This window comes from Ylistrum balloti, unplaced genomic scaffold, assembly GCF_031769215.1.
Source record: "Ylistrum balloti isolate Yb309-2 unplaced genomic scaffold, AGI_CSIRO_Ybal_v1 Utg371540, whole genome shotgun sequence".
In the NCBI taxonomy this organism is placed as follows: domain Eukaryota; kingdom Metazoa; phylum Mollusca; class Bivalvia; order Pectinida; family Pectinidae; genus Ylistrum; species Ylistrum balloti.
In genome coordinates, this window is record NW_026782794.1 from 288,546 (window position 1) to 310,060 (window position 21,515).

Sequence of the window (21,515 nt, forward strand, 5' to 3'; positions counted from 1 at the left end):
ATGTCTGATACTTGACTGATAAGTAATTCATACCACTGATTTTAATTACGTACTATATTTCGTATCTTTATATACATTGAGTACTTCCGTCTTCACCATAACCCCGATTTTAATGGATCTAATGGAAGACCAAAATCATATATTAGGTCAAGGCCCTTAGGCATCACTGAAGAGTCCTAGAAGGACGAAACAGCTGTATGATGTAGTTTAATTCAATGTTTGACCCTATTGTATCTAATTCTAAAAAGTGGTATTCATTTGTGTCTTTTGTACAATCTCCATCGTTACAAAACAAGCATTTCAGATTGTTCCTTACTACATATAACACAATGTTTTCGTCACTGTTTTAGACGCCTGTTCTTTTGACCATCCTAGTAACCATCGGCGCTACTTCTACCGCAGGTAAGTTTGACTTCAAGCATCTGACACAAAAAGTCTGCCTATCTATATTACTAGCCCTTCCTCGGTAGTTTTGCCACGCCACACAAACCTTGTACATCCTTAAATAACTGACTGTTAATAGGACGTGCAACAACAATAGATATAAACAAATTTTATAAAAATAAAATGAAGTAAAATGCTTAAAATCTCACGGAATCCTGTCGTTGACGAGTAATGTATTCTTGCTACGATAATGTTTAAAAGCAGTGAGTAATAAAGTACACGCTTCAATAGTCCATCGCGATTTACCAGCCCTTCCTATGACAAGTCTTCCTTATTAACAGTCGGTAACTGTAGTAAATTGCCCATAAACAATGTTCTGAACAGAAAAAATGATTTAAATGACGACGACATGATCAGACATCAGAGCAAGAGAAATCATTGACACCAATGACAAATCAGATATGGCGCCAAGCCAGCAAAATAAATAGAGATACAGTTGGATTCATTGTTAGGCCATTGTCTGAAAACATATGTACGCAGCTTTGTATGATATTAAAATAAGTTTATTCTTGAGTGTTGATGTGAACATTTTTGTTGAGGTCTAACGTATGCAAAAATGTGAAGGAATGGGCATGGTTTGATTGAAGACAAACTATACAAAAATCTACAATAACAAATAATTGTTTTTATTGCCACAACCCAAAGAAAAAATTCTAAAAAAATCAGACTTTCTTTCGTAATATATATATATAAAAAAAACCATTTGTATGTATATCAATATCCCATTAAACCATTCTGTTGTCTTCATGCATAGGTAATCTCGCATACAAAAGGGTATGTTATTTTACGAACTGGGCACAGTACAGAGGAAGTCCTGCGACGTACACAGCTGCTGATATCGATGCCCATCTCTGTACTCACATCATCTTCGCGTTTGCACAGATGAGTGGTAATAATCTAGCTACCTACGAATGGAATGATGAAGGTGAGTATGAAAGAAGTGGTACTGAGGGTCATGGAAAGGCAATTTTCAATTAACGTATCATTTCAACTTTATTGCCGAATTCAATGTATTTCTTTATTGTAGCCCAATACGCTGAAGTCATGGGTAAGAAGACGGAGAATCCCGACCTGAAAGTAATGCTCGCAGTTGGAGGCTACAACCATGGCGTTTCTACATTTTCCTCTATGGTTTCTTCCCTGTCGAACATTGAAGAGTTTGCAACTAACGTTATCTTGTTTTTGAGGCAGCGTGGCTTTGATGGACTTGACCTAGACTGGGAATATCCGGCTCATCGCGGAAGTCCTGCTGGGGACAGAGAAAAGTTCACACAGCTAACGATGGTAAATGAAAGCAACTCGACTTGCAATAAAATAACAGAAATGGGTAACGGAATTTTACATGAATTTCATTCGCTGAGAAAACTTTTTCGTGTGTTACTGCACTTAGTCAATGTTCATCAGTTTTTATCAATTCACATCGAATTACCCACGGGAACAACTACTACACTTATCGTTTTGACATGTTTCACTTAGGTTCTACGTCAAGAATTCGATAAAGAAGGATCTTCAACAAGTCGGCCTGCGTTGCTGTTGTCGGCAGCAGTGTCTGCAAGTAGAGAAACCGTTGATACAGCCTATGAAATTGATCTTGTGTCACAGTAAGAATTTCATGTCTTCTAAAAGAATTCCATTGTAAATAACAAAGTAAACATTGGTTATAACACTTATATTAAATCAAATTTGTGAACCAGGAACTTGGTGGTTTTAGAACAAATAGGATTGTTATTACCAGTGTTTGGTATAGTTATATCTGGAAACCGTAAATGAAAACAAGACAAATTAAAATTGCAATGTGAAATCCTTTATTATCCAATGGCGAGTATTGTTATTTACGATAGTGGATGTTACATTGTAGGTATGTTGACTTTATCAATTTGATGGCATATGATTTTCATGGAACGTGGGATACTACCGCTGGACACAACAGTCCATTGTATGAGAGAAGTGGTGAAAGTGGAAAGGAACTTGATAAGAATCAGGTACGAAGTTTCGATTTTTTTCTTATCGGAAGCTGCTGTTCCATTTTCGTCGATTTTCAACGAAAATAATCCTAAGTTGTTAAACCGTCAGATGAAATTTCATGGTCAAGAAGGTTTCTATTTTTAAGCATGTCTATATTTAAATTTGATTCAGAGAGAGTTAGCTATGTGCAAAACAGTCTGAAAAAAGGAAGTTATTTTTGTAGAATGCAGGAGTACAACTGTGGCTGTCGAATGGGACCCCTGCAGAGAAATTAGTCTTAGGACTTGCTTTATACGGTCGCTCGTTTACACTGGCAAGCTCTTTCGACACAAGCATGGGAAGTGCGGTGGTCGGCGGAGGCGTCATGGGTGCATATACAACCGAAGCAGGTTATCTGGGCTATTTTGAGGTACGGAAATGTATTTAAATTAGCCATTGTCGGTATTCCGTAATAGAGTTGCAAATGAGCCTATCAGTTTTTATTTCGATTTGTAGATATGTGATAGAATTGAAAACGGAGGATGGACTAAGATGTGGCATAACGAGCACCAGGTTCCGTTTGCTTACAGTGGCAACCAATGGGTTGGTTTTGATGATGTCCAAAGTTTTGGAATTAAGGTTAGTGAATGCTGAAAGCACCATTTATTGTTCAGCTATTTGTATTTGTAATGATACGACATACTCTTCTATATCAGCCGCCTATCTCGATCTTTCCCAACAACATAATCAACTTGGACAGCTTTCCACCAAAATGTATGATAAGCGTGATGGTTTTAATTTCCCTATTGTGCATTTTCCATTTCTGGATACCATCATTCCTACATCCCAAGCCTATGATGTTTACATGTCGCAGTTGATTCGATGTTCTGTGGCCTTTTCTCATTATCTCGATATTCGTGCAAGAACTGGTCAACTAGGCTGCAAACCCGTTAGTTTGCCTTTTGTTCCAATTGTTTTTTATATATATTGTTCTCATTGGAAAACGTGACATTACTTAACGAATCGACTAAGATTCACATGGCCGGTGTCGTCGATGAAGCAGAAGACGCTTATTCCACCGAACACCTGGTATTATTCTTTTTGGTTCAATTTTTTTCAGGAGCATGCGTGAATATCTTCCTCTGTACAGATTTTGCCCTAGTTTTATTGAATTTGAGTTTGGATTATGCTTGTGTTGACATTTTGGTATTTTCCCCCTATGGTAACTCATTTATTGTCTATGAATTCGAAAATAGAAATTATTTTCAGCATCCTTTAATCAAACAGCCGTTTATTTTGCCTCAATTTGTATTGTTACAAGGCTGAATATATCAAGTCTTTGGGCCTGGGAGGTTCGATGGTTTGGGCTATGGATTTGGACGACTTTAACAACATATGCGGACTTGGAGCAAATCCTATGATGAATGTTCTGAAAACCGTCTTAGAATCACCTTCTATTGCTTCAACGATGATGTCACAGCAGTCAATTACGACTTCTCAAGAGACCACACCAAAAACAACAACATCAAACAATGCTTTAACAACCCTGCCGTCTTCTGGTAAGCTTTTTGCAATTAAATTGATGTTTATTGTTATAGAATCAGACTTTCTTTCGTAATATATATAAAAAAAAAAACCATTTGTATGTATATCAATATCCCATTAAACCATTCTGTTGTCTTCTTGCATAGGTAATCTCGCATACAAAAGGGTATGTTATTTTACGAACTGGGCACAGTACAGAGGAAGTCCTGCGACGTATACAGCTGCTGATATCGATGCCCATCTCTGTACTCACATCATCTTCGCGTTTGCACAGATGAGTGGTAATAATCTAGCTACCTACGAATGGAATGATGAAGGTGAGTATGAAAGAAGTGGTACTGAGGGTCATGGAAAGGCAATTTTCAATTAACGTATCATTTCAACTTTATTGCCGAATTCAATGTATTTCTTTATTGTAGCCCAATACGCTGAAGTCATGGGTAAGAAGACGGAGAATCCCGACCTGAAAGTAATGCTCGCAGTTGGAGGCTACAACCATGGCGTTTCTACATTTTCCTCTATGGTTTCTTCCCTGTCGAACATTGAAGAGTTTGCAACTAACGTTATCTTGTTTTTGAGGCAGCGTGGCTTTGATGGACTTGACCTAGACTGGGAATATCCGGCTCATCGCGGAAGTCCTGCTGGGGACAGAGAAAAGTTCACACAGCTAACGATGGTAAATGAAAGCAACTCGACTTGCAATAAAATAACAGAAATGGGTAACGGAATTTTACATGAATTTCATTCACTGAGAAAACTTTTTCGTGTGTTACTGCACTTAGTCAATGTTCATCAGTTTTTATCAATTCACATCGAATTACCCACGGGAACAACTACTACACTTATCGTTTTGACATGTTTCACTTAGGTTCTACGTCAAGAATTCGATAAAGAAGGATCTTCAACAAGTCGGCCTGCGTTGCTGTTGTCGGCAGCAGTGTCTGCAAGTAGAGAAACCGTTGATACAGCCTATGAAATTGATCTTGTGTCACAGTAAGAATTTCATGTCTTCTAAAAGAATTCCATTGTAAATAACAAAGTAAACATTGGTTATAACACTTATATTAAATCAAATTTGTGAACCAGGAACTTGGTGGTTTTAGAACAAATAGGATTGTTATTACCAGTGTTTGGTATAGTTATATCTGGAAACCGTAAATGAAAACAAGACAAATTAAAATTGCAATGTGAAATCCTTTATTATCCAATGGCGAGTATTGTTATTTACGATAGTGGATGTTACATTGTAGGTATGTTGACTTTATCAATTTGATGGCATATGATTTTCATGGAACGTGGGATACTACCGCTGGACACAACAGTCCATTGTATGAGAGAAGTGGTGAAAGTGGAAAGGAACTTGATAAGAATCAGGTACGAAGTTTCGATTTTTTTCTTATCGGAAGCTGCTGTTCCATTTTCGTCGATTTTCAACGAAAATAATCCTAAGTTGTTAAACCGTCAGATGAAATTTCATGGTCAAGAAGGTTTCTATTTTTAAGCATGTCTATATTTAAATTTGATTCAGAGAGAGTTAGCTATGTGCAAAACAGTCTGAAAAAAAGGAAGTTATTTTTGTAGAATGCAGGAGTACAACTGTGGCTGTCGAATGGGACCCCTGCAGAGAAATTAGTCTTAGGACTTGCTTTATACGGTCGCTCGTTTACACTGGCAAGCTCTTTCGACACAAGCATGGGAAGTGCGGTGGTCGGCGGAGGCGTCATGGGTGCATATACAACCGAAGCAGGTTATCTGGGCTATTTTGAGGTACGGAAATGTATTTAAATTAGCCATTGTCGGTATTCCGTAATAGAGTTGCAAATGAGCCTATCAATTTTTATTTCGATTTGTAGATATGTGATAGAATTGAAAACGGAGGATGGACTAAGATGTGGCATAACGAGCACCAGGTTCCGTTTGCTTACAGTGGCAACCAATGGGTTGGTTTTGATGATGTCCAAAGTTTTGGAATTAAGGTTAGTGAATGCTGAAAGCACCATTTATTGTTCAGCTATTTGTATTTGTAATGATACGACATACTCTTCTATATCAGCCGCCTATCTCGATCTTTCCCAACAACATAATCAACTTGGACAGCTTTCCACCAAAATGTATGATAAGCGTGATGGTTTTAATTTCCCTATTGTGCATTTTCCATTTCTGGATACCATCATTCCTACATCCCAAGCCTATGATGTTTACATGTCGCAGTTGATTCGATGTTCTGTGGCCTTTTCTCATTATCTCGATATTCGTGCAAGAACTGGTCAACTAGTCTGGAAACCCGTTAGTTTGCCTTTTGTTCCAATTGTTTTTTTTTTTATATATATTGTTCTCATTGGAAAACGTGACATTACTTAACGAATCGACTAAGATTCACATGGCCGGTGTCGTCGATGAAGCAGAAGACGCTTATTCCACCGAACACCTGGTATTATTCTTTTTGGTTCAATTTTTTTCAGGAGCATGCGTGAATATCTTCCTCTGTACAGATTTTGCCCTGGTTTTATTGAATTTGAGTTTGGATTATGCTTGTGTTGACATTTTGGTATTTTCCCCCTATGGTAACTCATTTATTGTCTATGAATTCGAAAATAGAAATTATTTTCAGCATCCTTTAATCAAACAGCCGTTTATTTTGCCTCAATTTGTATTGTTACAAGGCTGAATATATCAAGTCTTTGGGCCTGGGAGGTTCGATGGTTTGGGCTATGGATTTGGACGACTTTAACAACATATGCGGACTTGGAGCAAATCCTATGATGAATGTTCTGAAAACCGTCTTAGAATCACCTTCTATTGCTTCAACGATGATGTCACAGCAGTCAATTACGACTTCTCAAGAGACCACACCAAAAACAACAACATCAAACAATGCTTTAACAACCCTGCCGTCTTCTGGTAAGCTTTTTGCAATTAAATTGATGTTTATTGTTATAGAATCAGACTTTCTTTCGTAATATATATATATAAAAAAAACATTTGTATGTATATCAATATCCCATTAAACCATTCTGTTGTCTTCTTGCATAGGTAATCTCGCATACAAAAGGGTATGTTATTTTACGAACTGGGCACAGTACAGAGGAAGTCCTGCGACGTATACAGCTGCTGATATCGATGCCCATCTCTGTACTCACATCATCTTCGCGTTTGCACAGATGAGTGGTAATAATCTAGCTACCTACGAATGGAATGATGAAGGTGAGTATGAAAGAAGTGGTACTGAGGGTCATGGAAAGGCAATTTTCAATTAACGTATCATTTCAACTTTATTGCCGAATTCAATGTATTTCTTTATTGTAGCCCAATACGCTGAAGTCATGGGTAAGAAGACGGAGAATCCCGACCTGAAAGTAATGCTCGCAGTTGGAGGCTACAACCATGGCGTTTCTACATTTTCCTCTATGGTTTCTTCCCTGTCGAACATTGAAGAGTTTGCAACTAACGTTATCTTGTTTTTGAGGCAGCGTGGCTTTGATGGACTTGACCTAGACTGGGAATATCCGGCTCATCGCGGAAGTCCTGCTGGGGACAGAGAAAAGTTCACACAGCTAACGATGGTAAATAAAAGCAACTCGACTTGCAATAAAATAACAGAAATGGGTAACGGAATTTTGCATGAATTTCATTCGCTGAGAAAACTTTTTCGTGTGTTACTGCACTTAGTCAATGTTCATCAGTTTTTATCAATTCACATCGAATTACCCACGGGAACAACTACTACACTTATCGTTTTGACATGTTTCACTTAGGTTCTACGTCAAGAATTCGATAAAGAAGGATCTTCAACAAGTCGGCCTGCGTTGCTGTTGTCGGCAGCAGTGTCTGCAAGTAGAGAAACCGTTGATACAGCCTATGAAATTGATCTTGTGTCACAGTAAGAATTTCATGTCTTCTAAAAGAATTCCATTGTAAATAACAAAGTAAACATTGGTTATAACACTTATATTAAATCAAATTTGTGAACCAGGAACTTGGTGGTTTTAGAACAAATAGGATTGTTATTACCAGTGTTTGGTATAGTTATATCTGGAAACCGTAAATGAAAACAAGACAAATTAAAATTGCAATGTGAAATCCTTTATTATCCAATGGCGAGTATTGTTATTTACGATAGTGGATGTTACATTGTAGGTATGTTGACTTTATCAATTTGATGGCGTATGATTTTCATGGAACGTGGGATACTACCGCTGGACACAACAGTCCATTGTATGAGAGAAGTGGTGAAAGTGGAAAGGAACTTGATAAGAATCAGGTACGAAGTTTCGATTTTTTTCTTATCGGAAGCTGCTGTTCCATTTTCGTCGATTTTCAACGAAAATAATCCTAAGTTGTTGAACCGTCAGATGAAATTTCATGGTCAAGAAGGTTTCTATTTTTAAGCATGTCTATATTTAAATTTGATTCAGAGAGAGTTAGCTATGTGCAAAACAGTCTGAAAAAAAAGGAAGTTATTTTTGTAGAATGCAGGAGTACAACTGTGGCTGTCGAATGGGACCCCTGCAGAGAAATTAGTCTTAGGACTTGCTTTATACGGTCGCTCGTTTACACTGGCAAGCTCTTTCGACACAAGCATGGGAAGTGCGGTGGTCGGCGGAGGCGTCATGGGTGCATATACAACCGAAGCAGGTTATCTGGGCTATTTTGAGGTACGGAAATGTATTTAAATTAGCCATTGTCGGTATTCCGTAATAGAGTTGCAAATGAGCCTATCAATTTTTATTTCGATTTGTAGATATGTGATAGAATTGAAAACGGAGGATGGACTAAGATGTGGCATAACGAGCACCAGGTTCCGTTTGCTTACAGTGGCAACCAATGGGTTGGTTTTGATGATGTCCAAAGTTTTGGAATTAAGGTTAGTGAATGCTGAAAGCACCATTTATTGTTCAGCTATTTGTATTTGTAATGATACGACATACTCTTCTATATCAGCCGCCTATCTCGATCTTTCCCAACAACATAATCAACTTGGACAGCTTTCCACCAAAATGTATGATAAGCGTGATGGTTTCAATTTCCCTATTGTGCATTTTCCATTTCTGGATACCATCATTCCTACATCCCAAGCCTATGATGTTTACATGTCGCAGTTGATTCGATGTTCTGTGGCCTTTTCTCATTATCTCGATATTCGTGCAAGAACTGGTCAACTAGTCTGGAAACCCGTTAGTTTGCCTTTTGTTCCAATTGTTTTTTTATATATATTGTTCTCATTGGAAAACGTGACATTACTTAACGAATCGACTAAGATTCACATGGCCGGTGTCGTCGATGAAGCAGAAGACGCTTATTCCACCGAACACCTGGTATTATTCTTTTTGGTTCAATTTTTTTCAGGAGCATGCGTGAATATCTTCCTCTGTACAGATTTTGCCCTGGTTTTATTGAATTTGAGTTTGGATTATGCTTGTGTTGACATTTTGGTATTTTCCCCCTATGGTAACTCATTTATTGTCTATGAATTCGAAAATAGAAATTATTTTCAGCATCCTTTAATCAAACAGCCGTTTATTTTGCCTCAATTTGTATTGTTACAAGGCTGAATATATCAAGTCTTTGGGCCTGGGAGGTTCGATGGTTTGGGCTATGGATTTGGACGACTTTAACAACATATGCGGACTTGGAGCAAATCCTATGATGAATGTTCTGAAAACCGTCTTAGAATCACCTTCTATTGCTTCAACGATGATGTCACAGCAGTCAATTACGACTTCTCAAGAGACCACACCAAAAACAACAACATCAAACAATGCTTTAACAACCCTGCCGTCTTCTGGTAAGCTTTTTGCAATTAAATTGATGTTTATTGTTATAGAATCAGACTTTCTTTCGTAATATATATATAAAAAAAAACATTTGTATGTATATCAATATCCCATTAAACCATTCTGTTGTCTTCTTGCATAGGTAATCTCGCATACAAAAGGGTATGTTATTTTACGAACTGGGCACAGTACAGAGGAAGTCCTGCGACGTATACAGCTGCTGATATCGATGCCCATCTCTGTACTCACATCATCTTCGCGTTTGCACAGATGAGTGGTAATAATCTAGCTACCTACGAATGGAATGATGAAGGTGAGTATGAAAGAAGTGGTACTGAGGGTCATGGAAAGGCAATTTTCAATTAACGTATCATTTCAACTTTATTGCCGAATTCAATGTATTTCTTTATTGTAGCCCAATACGCTGAAGTCATGGGTAAGAAGACGGAGAATCCCGACCTGAAAGTAATGCTCGCAGTTGGAGGCTACAACCATGGCGTTTCTACATTTTCCTCTATGGTTTCTTCCCTGTCGAACATTGAAGAGTTTGCAACTAACGTTATCTTGTTTTTGAGGCAGCGTGGCTTTGATGGACTTGACCTGGACTGGGAATATCCGGCTCATCGCGGAAGTCCTGCTGGGGACAGAGAAAAGTTCACACAGTTAACGATGGTAAATAAAAGCAACTCGACTTGCAATAAAATAACAGAAATGGGTAACGGAATTTTGCATGAATTTCATTCGCTGAGAAAACTTTTTCGTGTGTTACTGCACTTAGTCAATGTTCATCAGTTTTTATCAATTCACATCGAATTACCCACGGGAACAACTACTACACTTATCGTTTTGACATGTTTCACTTAGGTTCTACGTCAAGAATTCGATAAAGAAGGATCTTCAACAAGTCGGCCTGCGTTGCTGTTGTCGGCAGCAGTGTCTGCAAGTAGAGAAACCGTTGATACAGCCTATGAAATTGATCTTGTGTCACAGTAAGAATTTCATGTCTTCTAAAAGAATTCCATTGTAAATAACAAAGTAAACATTGGTTATAACACTTATATTAAATCAAATTTGTGAACCAGGAACTTGGTGGTTTTAGCAAATAGGATTGTTATTACCAGTGTTTGGTATAGTTATATCTGGAAACCGTAAATGAAAACAAGACAAATTAAAATTGCAATGTGAAATCCTTTATTATCCAATGGCGAGTATTGTTATTTACGATAGTGGATGTTACATTGTAGGTATGTTGACTTTATCAATTTGATGGCGTATGATTTTCATGGAACGTGGGATGCTACCGCTGGACACAACAGTCCATTGTATGAGAGAAGTGGTGAAAGTGGAAAGGAACTTGATAAGAATCAGGTACGAAGTTTCGATTTTTTTCTTATCGGAGGCTGCTGTTCCATTTTCGTCGATTTTCAACGAAAATAATCCTAAGTTGTTGAACCGTCAGATGAAATTTCATGGTCAAGAAGGTTTCTATTTTTAAGCATGTCTATATTTAAATTTGATTCAGAGAGAGTTAGCTATGTGCAAAACAGTCTGAAAAAAAGGAAGTTATTTTTGTAGAATGCAGGAGTACAACTGTGGCTGTCGAATGGGACCCCTGCAGAGAAATTAGTCTTAGGACTTGCTTTATACGGTCGCTCGTTTACACTGGCAAGCTCTTTCGACACAAGCATGGGAAGTGCGGTGGTCGGCGGAGGCGTCATGGGTGCATATACAACCGAAGCAGGTTATCTGGGCTATTTTGAGGTACGGAAATGTATTTAAATTAGCCATTGTCGGTATTCCGTAATAGAGTTGCAAATGAGCCTATCAATTTTTATTTCGATTTGTAGATATGTGATAGAATTGAAAACGGAGGATGGACTAAGATGTGGCATAACGAGCACCAGGTTCCGTTTGCTTACAGTGGCAACCAATGGGTTGGTTTTGATGATGTCCAAAGTTTTGGAATTAAGGTTAGTGAATGCTGAAAGCACCATTTATTGTTCAGCTATTTGTATTTGTAATGATACGACATACTCTTCTATATCAGCCGCCTATCTCGATCTTTCCCAACAACATAATCAACTTGGACAGCTTTCCACCAAAATGTATGATAAGCGTGATGGTTTTAATTTCCCTATTGTGCATTTTCCATTTCTGGATACCATCATTCCTACATCCCAAGCCTATGATGTTTACATGTCGCAGTTGATTCGATGTTCTGTGGCCTTTTCTCATTATCTCGATATTCGTGCAAGAACTGGTCAACTAGTCTGGAAACCCGTTAGTTTGCCTTTTGTTCCAATTGTTTTTTTTTTATATATATTGTTCTCATTGGAAAACGTGACATTACTTAACGAATCGACTAAGATTCACATGGCCGGTGTCGTCGATGAAGCAGAAGACGCTTATTCCACCGAACACCTGGTATTATTCTTTTTGTTTCAATTCTTTTCAGGAGCATGCGTGAATATCTTCCTCTGTACAGATTTTGCCCTAGTTTTATTGAATTTGAGTTTGGATTATGCTTGTGTTGACATTTTGGTATTTTCCCCCTATGGTAACTCATTTATTGTCTATGAATTCGAAAATAGAAATTATTTTTAGCATTCTTTAATCAAACAGCCGTTTATTTTGCCTCAATTTGTATTGTTACAAGGCTGAATATATCAAGTCTTTGGGCCTGGGAGGTTCGATGGTTTGGGCTATGGATTTGGACGACTTTAACAACATATGCGGACTTGGAGCAAATCCTATGATGAATGTTCTGAAAACCGTCTTAGAATCACCTTCTATTGCTTCAACGATGATGTCACAGCAGTCAATTACGACTTCTCAAGAGACCACACCAAAAACAACAACATCAAACAATGCTTTAACAACCCTGCCGTCTTCTGGTAAGCTTTTTGCAATTAAGTTGATGTTTATTGTTATAGAATCAGACTTTCTTTCGTAATATATATATATAAAAAAAACATTTGTATGTATATCAATATCCCATTAAACCATTCTGTTGTCTTCTTGCATAGGTAATCTCGCATACAAAAGGGTATGTTATTTTACGAACTGGGCACAGTACAGAGGAAGTCCTGCGACGTATATAGCTGCTGATATCGATGCCCATCTCTGTACTCACATCATCTTCGCGTTTGCACAGATGAGTGGTAATAATCTAGCTACCTACGAATGGAATGATGAAGGTGAGTATGAAAGAAGTGGTACTGAGGGTCCTGGAAAGGCAATTTTCAATTAACGTATCATTTCAACTTTATTGCCGAATTCAATGTATTTCTTTATTGTAGCCCAATACGCTGAAGTCATGGGTAAGAAGACGGAGAATCCCGACCTGAAAGTAATGCTCGCAGTTGGAGGCTACAACCATGGCGTTTCTACATTTTCCTCTATGGTTTCTTCCCTGTCGAACATTGAAGAGTTTGCAACTAACGTTATCTTGTTTTTGAGGCAGCGTGGCTTTGATGGACTTGACCTAGACTGGGAATATCCGGCTCATCGCGGAAGTCCTGCTGGGGACAGAGAAAAGTTCACACAGCTAACGATGGTAAATAAAAGCAACTCGACTTGCAATAAAATAACAGAAATGGGTAACGGAATTTTGCATGAATTTCATTCGCTGAGAAAACTTTTTCGTGTGTTACTGCACTTAGTCAATGTTCATCGGTTTTTATCAATTCACATCGAATTACCCACGGGAACAACTACTACACTTATCGTTTTGACATGTTTCACTTAGGTTCTACGTCAAGAATTCGATAAAGAAGGATCTTCAACAAGTCGGCCTGCGTTGCTGTTGTCGGCAGCAGTGTCTGCAAGTAGAGAAACCGTTGATACAGCCTATGAAATTGATCTTGTGTCACAGTAAGAATTTCATGTCTTCTAAAAGAATTCCATTGTAAATAACAAAGTAAACATTGGTTATAACACTTATATTAAATCAAATTTGTGAACCAGGAACAAATAGGATTGTTATTACCAGTGTTTGGTATAGTTATATCTGGAAACCGTAAATGAAAACAAGACAAATTAAAATTGCAATGTGAAATCCTTTATTATCCAATGGCGAGTATTGTTATTTACGATAGTGGATGTTACATTGTAGGTATGTTGACTTTATCAATTTGATGGCGTATGATTTTCATGGAACGTGGGATGCTACCGCTGGACACAACAGTCCATTGTATGAGAGAAGTGGTGAAAGTGGAAAGGAACTTGATAAGAATCAGGTACGAAGTTTCGATTTTTTTTCTTATCGGAGGCTGCTGTTCCATTTTCGTCGATTTTCAACGAAAATAATCCTAAGTTGTTGAACCGTCAGATGAAATTTCATGGTCAAGAAGGTTTCTATTTTTAAGCATGTCTATATTTAAATTTGATTCAGAGAGAGTTAGCTATGTGCAAAACAGTCTGAAAAAAAGGAAGTTATTTTTGTAGAATGCAGGAGTACAACTGTGGCTGTCGAATGGGACCCCTGCAGAGAAATTAGTCTTAGGACTTGCTTTATACGGTCGCTCGTTTACACTGGCAAGCTCTTTCGACACAAGCATGGGAAGTGCGGTGGTCGGCGGAGGCGTCATGGGTGCATATACAACCGAAGCAGGTTATCTGGGCTATTTTGAGGTACGGAAATGTATTTAAATTAGCCATTGTCGGTATTCCGTAATAGAGTTGCAAATGAGCCTATCAATTTTTATTTCGATTTGTAGATATGTGATAGAATTGAAAACGGAGGATGGACTAAGATGTGGCATAACGAGCACCAGGTTCCGTTTGCTTACAGTGGCAACCAATGGGTTGGTTTTGATGATGTCCAAAGTTTTGGAATTAAGGTTAGTGAATGCCGAAAGTACCATTTATTCTTGAGTTATTTGTATTTGATCATGTGAAATCAGTTTGATTTTCTAATGTGATTCACGTATTGTGTATGAATGCGAAAATAAATAATGTTTCACAACATTTATAAAAACTTTCTTTCATTTTGCACGATATTTTTAAAGGCTGAATACATCAAAACATTGGGCCTGGGAGGTTCAATGGTTTGGGCTATGGATTTAGACGACCATAAGAATATATGCGGATTAGGAGCGAATCCCATGATGAATGTGTTGAAAACCGCCTTCGAATCACCATTGACTTCTTCAATGATATCACAGCAGCCAACTTCATCAACACAAACAATATCAACTGCAACCCTTATACCTTCTGATGGTGAGAGGCTTTGAATATTTTATTAATAATGAAACTGAAGCAATGTAAGCCATTTATTGCTTTTTTAAATCATTATAATTCCAATTAAGTTGCAACTGTAACCTTAGTTACGTGAATTTTGAACAAGCTTTAAGATAGCAATTAGGAGATGCTGCTGGTAGAATTTTTGCACTCGAGGTTTGTCGTAGCCTGCATGCAACGTTTTGAATCATTCCACAACTGGCACGGATCAGTATATACACATGAATTGACGTACTCCTAGAAGTTGAATAAATGTGAAAATTACGAAATTGACTAAATTATTGGGCAAGTGCACCTACCCGTTTCAAATTGACTTTGCCTACAATTACTCTGGATTTTCCTCAGTCGACTCGTAGGTGTAACATTTAAACTTGAAGCATCACTGACTCGAGTATTAGAAGGACGAAACAGCTATATAATAGAACATCAATGACGAGTCCAAGAAGGAAGAAAAGCTGAATGATGCAGTTTAACTAATTGTTTAATTCTTCTTATATATATTTACTATTCCTTTTTGTGTCTTTTGTGCGATCTTTGGGACAACATATGATTGACACTGCTGGTGGAGTATTAGTGAGTGTACCACTTGCATATTAACATTTAGCATACAATGCATAAATATGCATATGTGCTTACCTCGGATTTAATATGAAGTTTATATTATTATGTGGCTAAAGTGTTTCTCATTTTAAATTTGTATTGAAATGTGCTATTCACTGACTTGTTTGCAAATAACAGGAATGCCATCTTCAAGTGTTCCATTGTCTAGTCCGAGATCAAGTACACTTTTGCCAACTACAATACTTCCCACATCTGCCCCGTTTTCAAGCATGAGACCAACAACAGCGGGTGAGGACACGCCTACAAACTCTACACCCATAAACGTTTCTGCAACAATACTGTTGACGACGAATGAACCCGACTCGACGTCCTCTAAGAATAATTGCGGTAATGAATCATTAATACATAAATTATTGTAGAGAAAACAGAAAAGAAATCAAGTAATAGTAAACAAAGATTTTCATTATACGTGATTTGCTATTGGATTGGCATAGTTCTTCATAAAAATAATGACATTTCTGTTTAGTGAATTTTCGTGTTCGGTATGTTTGTTAACACAGAGCCTCCAGTATGTCCAAACGGTCAAGTTCTCCCTTCCCTGTGTGATGCGTCTTGTGTGTACCAGTGCTGTAGTGGGGGAAACATACGCCACTGCTGTCAGTCTGGCTACACCTGGAATGATACCATACAGAGCTGTCAAATGACAGTACCAGCAGCAACCACGTCCTCCAACAACATCCCTAACTGTGACGGTATTTTTTGTTATTTACCTCATTATTTGGTTCCAAATTATTCAATTATTCAAATGTTTTACTAGTTCAGGTTGTTATCATGATATAACAGTAAGTTTTGCGATGCCGATGTTTTGCTGACTTCTTCGATAATGCAAATAACAATGATATTTTTCCTCTTTATTAACTCGGATAAATCGAATCATCAAAATGTGTTTGCTACAAATCGGTTTGGCTACAGCTATCATAACATGACTCTAATTCACATTTTTATTGGATGAAACCATTTTATAAAAGTAAAATTACGATAGATCTATATTAAGCTATAATGGCGGTTGATGTCAGTGATGTCAATGGCCAAGACTGACCAAGAAACGTCATGAATTTTAAACGCAATAAGATTATTTGCTAACATCCAACGTTTGGCTGTTTAAGTATTTACGGCTTGTACGAGTATAGTTCACTATTATTACAATCTTGACAATTGATATACATGTACATTTTTATTTTTTCCAGCGCCTTCGTCCTGCAGTCACGGCAAATTCATCGCTGACGAGTGTGATCCACAGTGCTATTACAACTGCGCCCATGATACTGCCTATCACTACTGCTGCAGTGCCGGAACCCTATGGGATGACTTCATCAAGGACTGTAACTACCCACACCTAATCCAGTACGACCCGGCATGTCGTAAGTTTTAGGAGTCATAAATTAATTTCTTGCTGACAAAGATTTATGTTATGCTTTTTTAAAGAGTAGAATGTCACTGAAACAATATAGATATTCTTTTTGTGCGAAAGTGACACGAGTATCGATTCTTGAACGTGAAAGCGCGTTAAGGAATGTAACAAAACGTAATAAAATGCTTTCCAATAATTATAGATCATAGTACTTGTCCACCATATGAATTCCTCCCCGATCCATGTGTACCTGAATGCTACTACCAGTGTTCCTCCACGGGTGTGGATTTCCGGTACTGTTGCTCTGCAGGACAGCTTTGGGACGAATCCATCAAAAACTGTAACTATCCAGCAGCAATGCCTTCTACAGTGGTATCACAAACAACGGTCACGGACCAAATCACTACTTCATCACAATACGGCGGGCAACTTGCAAGGACAGTTATTTTTCACCCAATTATCTTCACAGGTTGCAGTAAGTTATAAACTTTTTTTTTCAAAATATGAGTAGGGTAGATTTGTGTAGCATATGAAGCGGTTTATTATTATTATTATCTTATTGCGAATATGTTGCAGGGATACAGTTTGGTCTTGGTTCTGAATATGGAAGCAATTTAAATCTTTTAAAGAGAGCGGTAAAACTGCAGATATTTAACGACCGCCTAATAATGTTTGTTGATTTGTTGAAAACGGCATTTCTAAGTTTTGATATTATATGTAATAGCACCGTAACAAAGAATTTCAATTGATAAAAAAGGAGTAATATTGATGTAAAATACGAAATGACTCAAACGATAACACGTCAAGCCCGCAATTAAGTTCTCATGTGGTAGTAAGACATTAAGGTTGATACATTTCCTATCGACAGGTGTACAAGTAACAGAACAGACATCAGAAATACATACAAAAGCGATGACTTCATCTACAGGTGAACCAATAACAGAGGCGACTAAATCAACAGACCAACCTGTTATTTCTTCGTCACGACCTGATACAATAACCCCAATAACCTCGTCACAAGATGCATCTTCTAAAATAGTGACGTTATCAACGAGCACGCTCACTACATCACCGACCTCAGCTAGAACTACATGTGGTATGTCAAAAATTTATCGATAAATGCGAAACCGTATTCCTTCATAGGTGGGTTAAAGAATATCGGTTACGAACTATTCTGGTCATATCCAGATATTGAACATTATGGATAAATCCCTTTTTCCACAAAATTACTTTGTAGCATGATCATATCTTATATGAATTATAAATACTTTCCACATCGGTTGTAATCAACAATAACTCAATGTCACTTATCGTATGTTTATGTACACAGAACCTGCAGTATGTCCAGACGGACAAGTTCTCCCGTCCCAGTGTGACTCTTCTTGTGTGTACCAGTGCTGTAATGGGGAAAACATACAGCACTGCTGTCAGTCTGGCTACACCTGGAATGATACCACGCAGAACTGTCAAATGACAGTACCAGCAACTACCACGTCTTCCAACAGCATCCCTAACTGTGACGGTATGTTATATCTTATAAACGCAAATAGCTACTGCCTTATCGAAAAAAAAAATATTAATTTTATATTGATGTGAAGAATAGTCGTGCACGTACTCTAATAGAATATTAGAACTAATCTATTAATATTCTGCGCATGACGTTGTTTGTATTATTATTAGTCTTTATTTGTCAGTTCCCACATGAAGAAATACGTATAACATAATCAGTTAATGTTAAAAATAATTGTACACATGTAGTTATCTCATCCATTTCTCATGGAACTTTCAACACATAACTTCTGTTGTTGTCTTAATATTTAACAGGACAGTAAAGCTGCAAATTACTCATTAGTTTTATCACACAAGTTTTATTATTTTTAGCGCCATTATCCTGTACCCATGGTGAATTTCTCGCTGATGAGTGTGATCTGCAATGCTATTATAACTGCGCCCATGGTACGGCCTACCACTACTGTTGTGTTGCTGGAAGTCTTTGGGACGACTTCATCAAGGACTGTAACTTTCCACATCTTATCCAGTATGACCCGGCATGTCGTAAGTAACAAAACGTATCTTCATGAATTATTCATCGTTTGTATTCATTTATACATACATATATACATACATATATACATACATACATACATACATACATACATACATACATACATACATACTAAGATATTAGTTGATATAATCAGATAATTTCACTCTTCATTTTACTAAGTGCTAAAACACATGCACCGTCGTTGTATTTCTATCTATTCCAAGTTAAAGTGTTCTTATTATCTCTCATTCCTGTCAAAGATTTACATAACTACGAAGTACATGTTACACCGGATATGTAATGTCGTTACATGTAACGTATCTGACGTAAACACAACCAATTCCGACAGAATTAAGCCTTGAGCTCAGCAGCGTTTCAATTATTTTTTATTTTAAATAGATCATGATGTGTGTCCGCCATATGAATTCCTTCCTGATCCATGTGTGCCTAACTGTTACTACCAGTGTTCATCTACTGGTGTGGACTTTCGGTATTGTTGTTCTCAAGGACTACTTTGGGACGAATCCATAAAAAATTGTAACTACCCAGAAGCAATACTCAGTATTACTGCAGAAGTGGACCGGGCCAGTTCGTCATTACAACATGACGGTCAACAATCCGGAACAATTATTAGTCATGATATCATCTTTTCAAATTGCAGTAAGCAATTACGTAAGTTGATGTGTTTATTGTAAAGTACAAGTTAGTAACATAAAATATCTGCTGCTCATACTAATTATAACTTACCTTCAAGAAAATTTATATACTAGGCCCCTAGCATAACCGACAAATGCTAGAAGGACGAACAAATGAACGTGTATGAAGCAGTTAAATCCATTGCTCGTTCATATAATGTATATATCTTAAATGAATTTGTAGCGAACTGCACCATTCACATGTCTTGAACACTCGATTGATAACATGAAATATCTTGTACTTTTGTGATTAATGTTTCTTGTCTTTGTAGATAACTATTCAACTCCACAGATAATGTCTACAGGTACATCACCTGCAACCATTCCTCTGTCATCAAAACCACTTCCATTATCATCCGCGACGGCCATAAGCTCTACTCCTTTTTCAACAGCTACTAGCCCAACAACTGTGACATCATCTAGTGCCACAAAACAAGAAATATCAACTCACTCATTCATGCCATTATTTACTAGTTCAGCAACATTGACAGGAGCTACAAGCTCAACCATGGAATCTCTAGCTTTTACTTCGATAACGCCTGAAGTAGTCTCCAGATCAACAAAAATGACACCATCTGCCAGTTCCACAACACATACCGCAGTCACTAGCTCAACAACGGTTGTACCATCTGATGGTTCTACAGTACAATTATCATCCTCCAGCTCAGCAACAGTGGCACAACCTGCTACTTCCGCAACACCTACAGCAATTTCTAGTTGGACAAAGATTGAACTGTCTACAGCACAAATAACAGCCTCTAGCTCAGCAACAACAGCCCCCTCTGCCAATCCCACAACACCTGAGACAGTCTTCAGCTCAGCACCAGTAGTCCCGTCTGTTAGTTCAACACATGAAGCAGTCATTAGCGCAACACCAGTTTGGTCATCTGATAGAACTACATTACGAACAACAACCTACAGCTCAGCAACAGTATCACAAACTGCTATTCTCGCAACACCTGCAGCTTACTCTAGTTCCGAAAAAGTTGCACTGTCCGATATTTCTACAGCAGGAATAACATCCTCCAGCTCAGCAGCAATGGCTACTTTCACAACACCTGCAGCAGTCTCTAGTTCGACAACAGTTGAACTGTCTGGTAGTTCCATAGCACGTATAGCACCCTCCAGCTCAGCAACTATAACTACTTCCACAACACCTGCAGCAGTCTCTAGTTCTACAACAGTTGAACTGTCCGATAGTTCTACAGCACATATAACATCGTCCAGCTCAGCAACAGTGTCACAACCTGCTGCTTTCACAACACCTGCAGCAGTCTCTAGTTCAGCGACAGTTGAACTGTCCGATAGTTCTACAGCACATATAGCATCGTCCAGCTTAGCAACAGTGTCACAACCTGCTACTTCCGCAACATCTGCAGCGGTCTCTAGTTCGACAACAGTTGAAATGTCCGATAGTTCTGCAGCACGAATATCATCCTCAAGCTCAACATCAGTAGCAAAAACTGCTACGTCCATATCACCTGCAGCATCCTCTAGTTCGACAACAGTTGAGCTGTCTGGTAGTTCCATAGCACGTATAACACCCTCCAGCTCAGCAACTATAGCTACTTCCACAACACCTGCAGCAGTCTCTAGTTCGAAAACAGTTGAACTGTCCGATAGTTCTACAGCACCAATATCATCCTCCAGCTCAACATCAATGGCAAAACCTGCTACTTCCACAACACCTGCAGCAGTCTCTAGTTCGAAAACAGTTGAACTGTCCGATAGTTCTACAGCACCAATATCATCCTCCAGCTCAACATCAGTGGCAAAACCTGCTACTACCACAACACCTGCAGCAGTCTCTAGTTCGCCAACAGTTGAACTGCCTGATAGTTCTACAGCACATA

At 38.1% G+C, this 21,515-nt stretch overlaps 1 protein-coding gene across 1 annotated transcript in view; it reads left to right on the top strand.

Moving 5' to 3' along the window:
• Positions 1-21,515, top strand: part of LOC132562873 (uncharacterized) — a 48,002-nt gene that overhangs the window by 24,755 nt on the left and 1,732 nt on the right. The window contains exons 4-48 of the mRNA XM_060227646.1: positions 351-402; positions 1,199-1,369; positions 1,472-1,728; positions 1,921-2,045; positions 2,303-2,426; positions 2,633-2,818; positions 2,905-3,027; positions 3,710-3,947; positions 4,080-4,250; positions 4,353-4,609; positions 4,802-4,926; positions 5,184-5,307; positions 5,515-5,700; positions 5,787-5,909; positions 6,597-6,834; positions 6,967-7,137; positions 7,240-7,496; positions 7,689-7,813; positions 8,071-8,194; positions 8,403-8,588; positions 8,675-8,797; positions 9,481-9,718; positions 9,850-10,020; positions 10,123-10,379; positions 10,572-10,696; positions 10,952-11,075; positions 11,283-11,468; positions 11,555-11,677; positions 12,364-12,601; positions 12,734-12,904; positions 13,007-13,263; positions 13,456-13,580; positions 13,822-13,945; positions 14,154-14,339; positions 14,426-14,548; positions 14,717-14,927; positions 15,687-15,896; positions 16,070-16,261; positions 16,757-16,930; positions 17,123-17,395; positions 17,789-18,016; positions 18,251-18,442; positions 18,802-18,975; positions 19,367-19,627; positions 19,935-21,466. Of these exons, the coding sequence (XP_060083629.1) occupies positions 351-402; positions 1,199-1,369; positions 1,472-1,728; positions 1,921-2,045; positions 2,303-2,426; positions 2,633-2,818; positions 2,905-3,027; positions 3,710-3,947; positions 4,080-4,250; positions 4,353-4,609; positions 4,802-4,926; positions 5,184-5,307; positions 5,515-5,700; positions 5,787-5,909; positions 6,597-6,834; positions 6,967-7,137; positions 7,240-7,496; positions 7,689-7,813; positions 8,071-8,194; positions 8,403-8,588; positions 8,675-8,797; positions 9,481-9,718; positions 9,850-10,020; positions 10,123-10,379; positions 10,572-10,696; positions 10,952-11,075; positions 11,283-11,468; positions 11,555-11,677; positions 12,364-12,601; positions 12,734-12,904; positions 13,007-13,263; positions 13,456-13,580; positions 13,822-13,945; positions 14,154-14,339; positions 14,426-14,548; positions 14,717-14,927; positions 15,687-15,896; positions 16,070-16,261; positions 16,757-16,930; positions 17,123-17,395; positions 17,789-18,016; positions 18,251-18,442; positions 18,802-18,975; positions 19,367-19,627; positions 19,935-21,466 (9,381 nt within the window). The remainder of the gene's footprint in view (positions 1-350; positions 403-1,198; positions 1,370-1,471; positions 1,729-1,920; positions 2,046-2,302; positions 2,427-2,632; positions 2,819-2,904; positions 3,028-3,709; positions 3,948-4,079; positions 4,251-4,352; positions 4,610-4,801; positions 4,927-5,183; positions 5,308-5,514; positions 5,701-5,786; positions 5,910-6,596; positions 6,835-6,966; positions 7,138-7,239; positions 7,497-7,688; positions 7,814-8,070; positions 8,195-8,402; positions 8,589-8,674; positions 8,798-9,480; positions 9,719-9,849; positions 10,021-10,122; positions 10,380-10,571; positions 10,697-10,951; positions 11,076-11,282; positions 11,469-11,554; positions 11,678-12,363; positions 12,602-12,733; positions 12,905-13,006; positions 13,264-13,455; positions 13,581-13,821; positions 13,946-14,153; positions 14,340-14,425; positions 14,549-14,716; positions 14,928-15,686; positions 15,897-16,069; positions 16,262-16,756; positions 16,931-17,122; positions 17,396-17,788; positions 18,017-18,250; positions 18,443-18,801; positions 18,976-19,366; positions 19,628-19,934; positions 21,467-21,515) is intronic.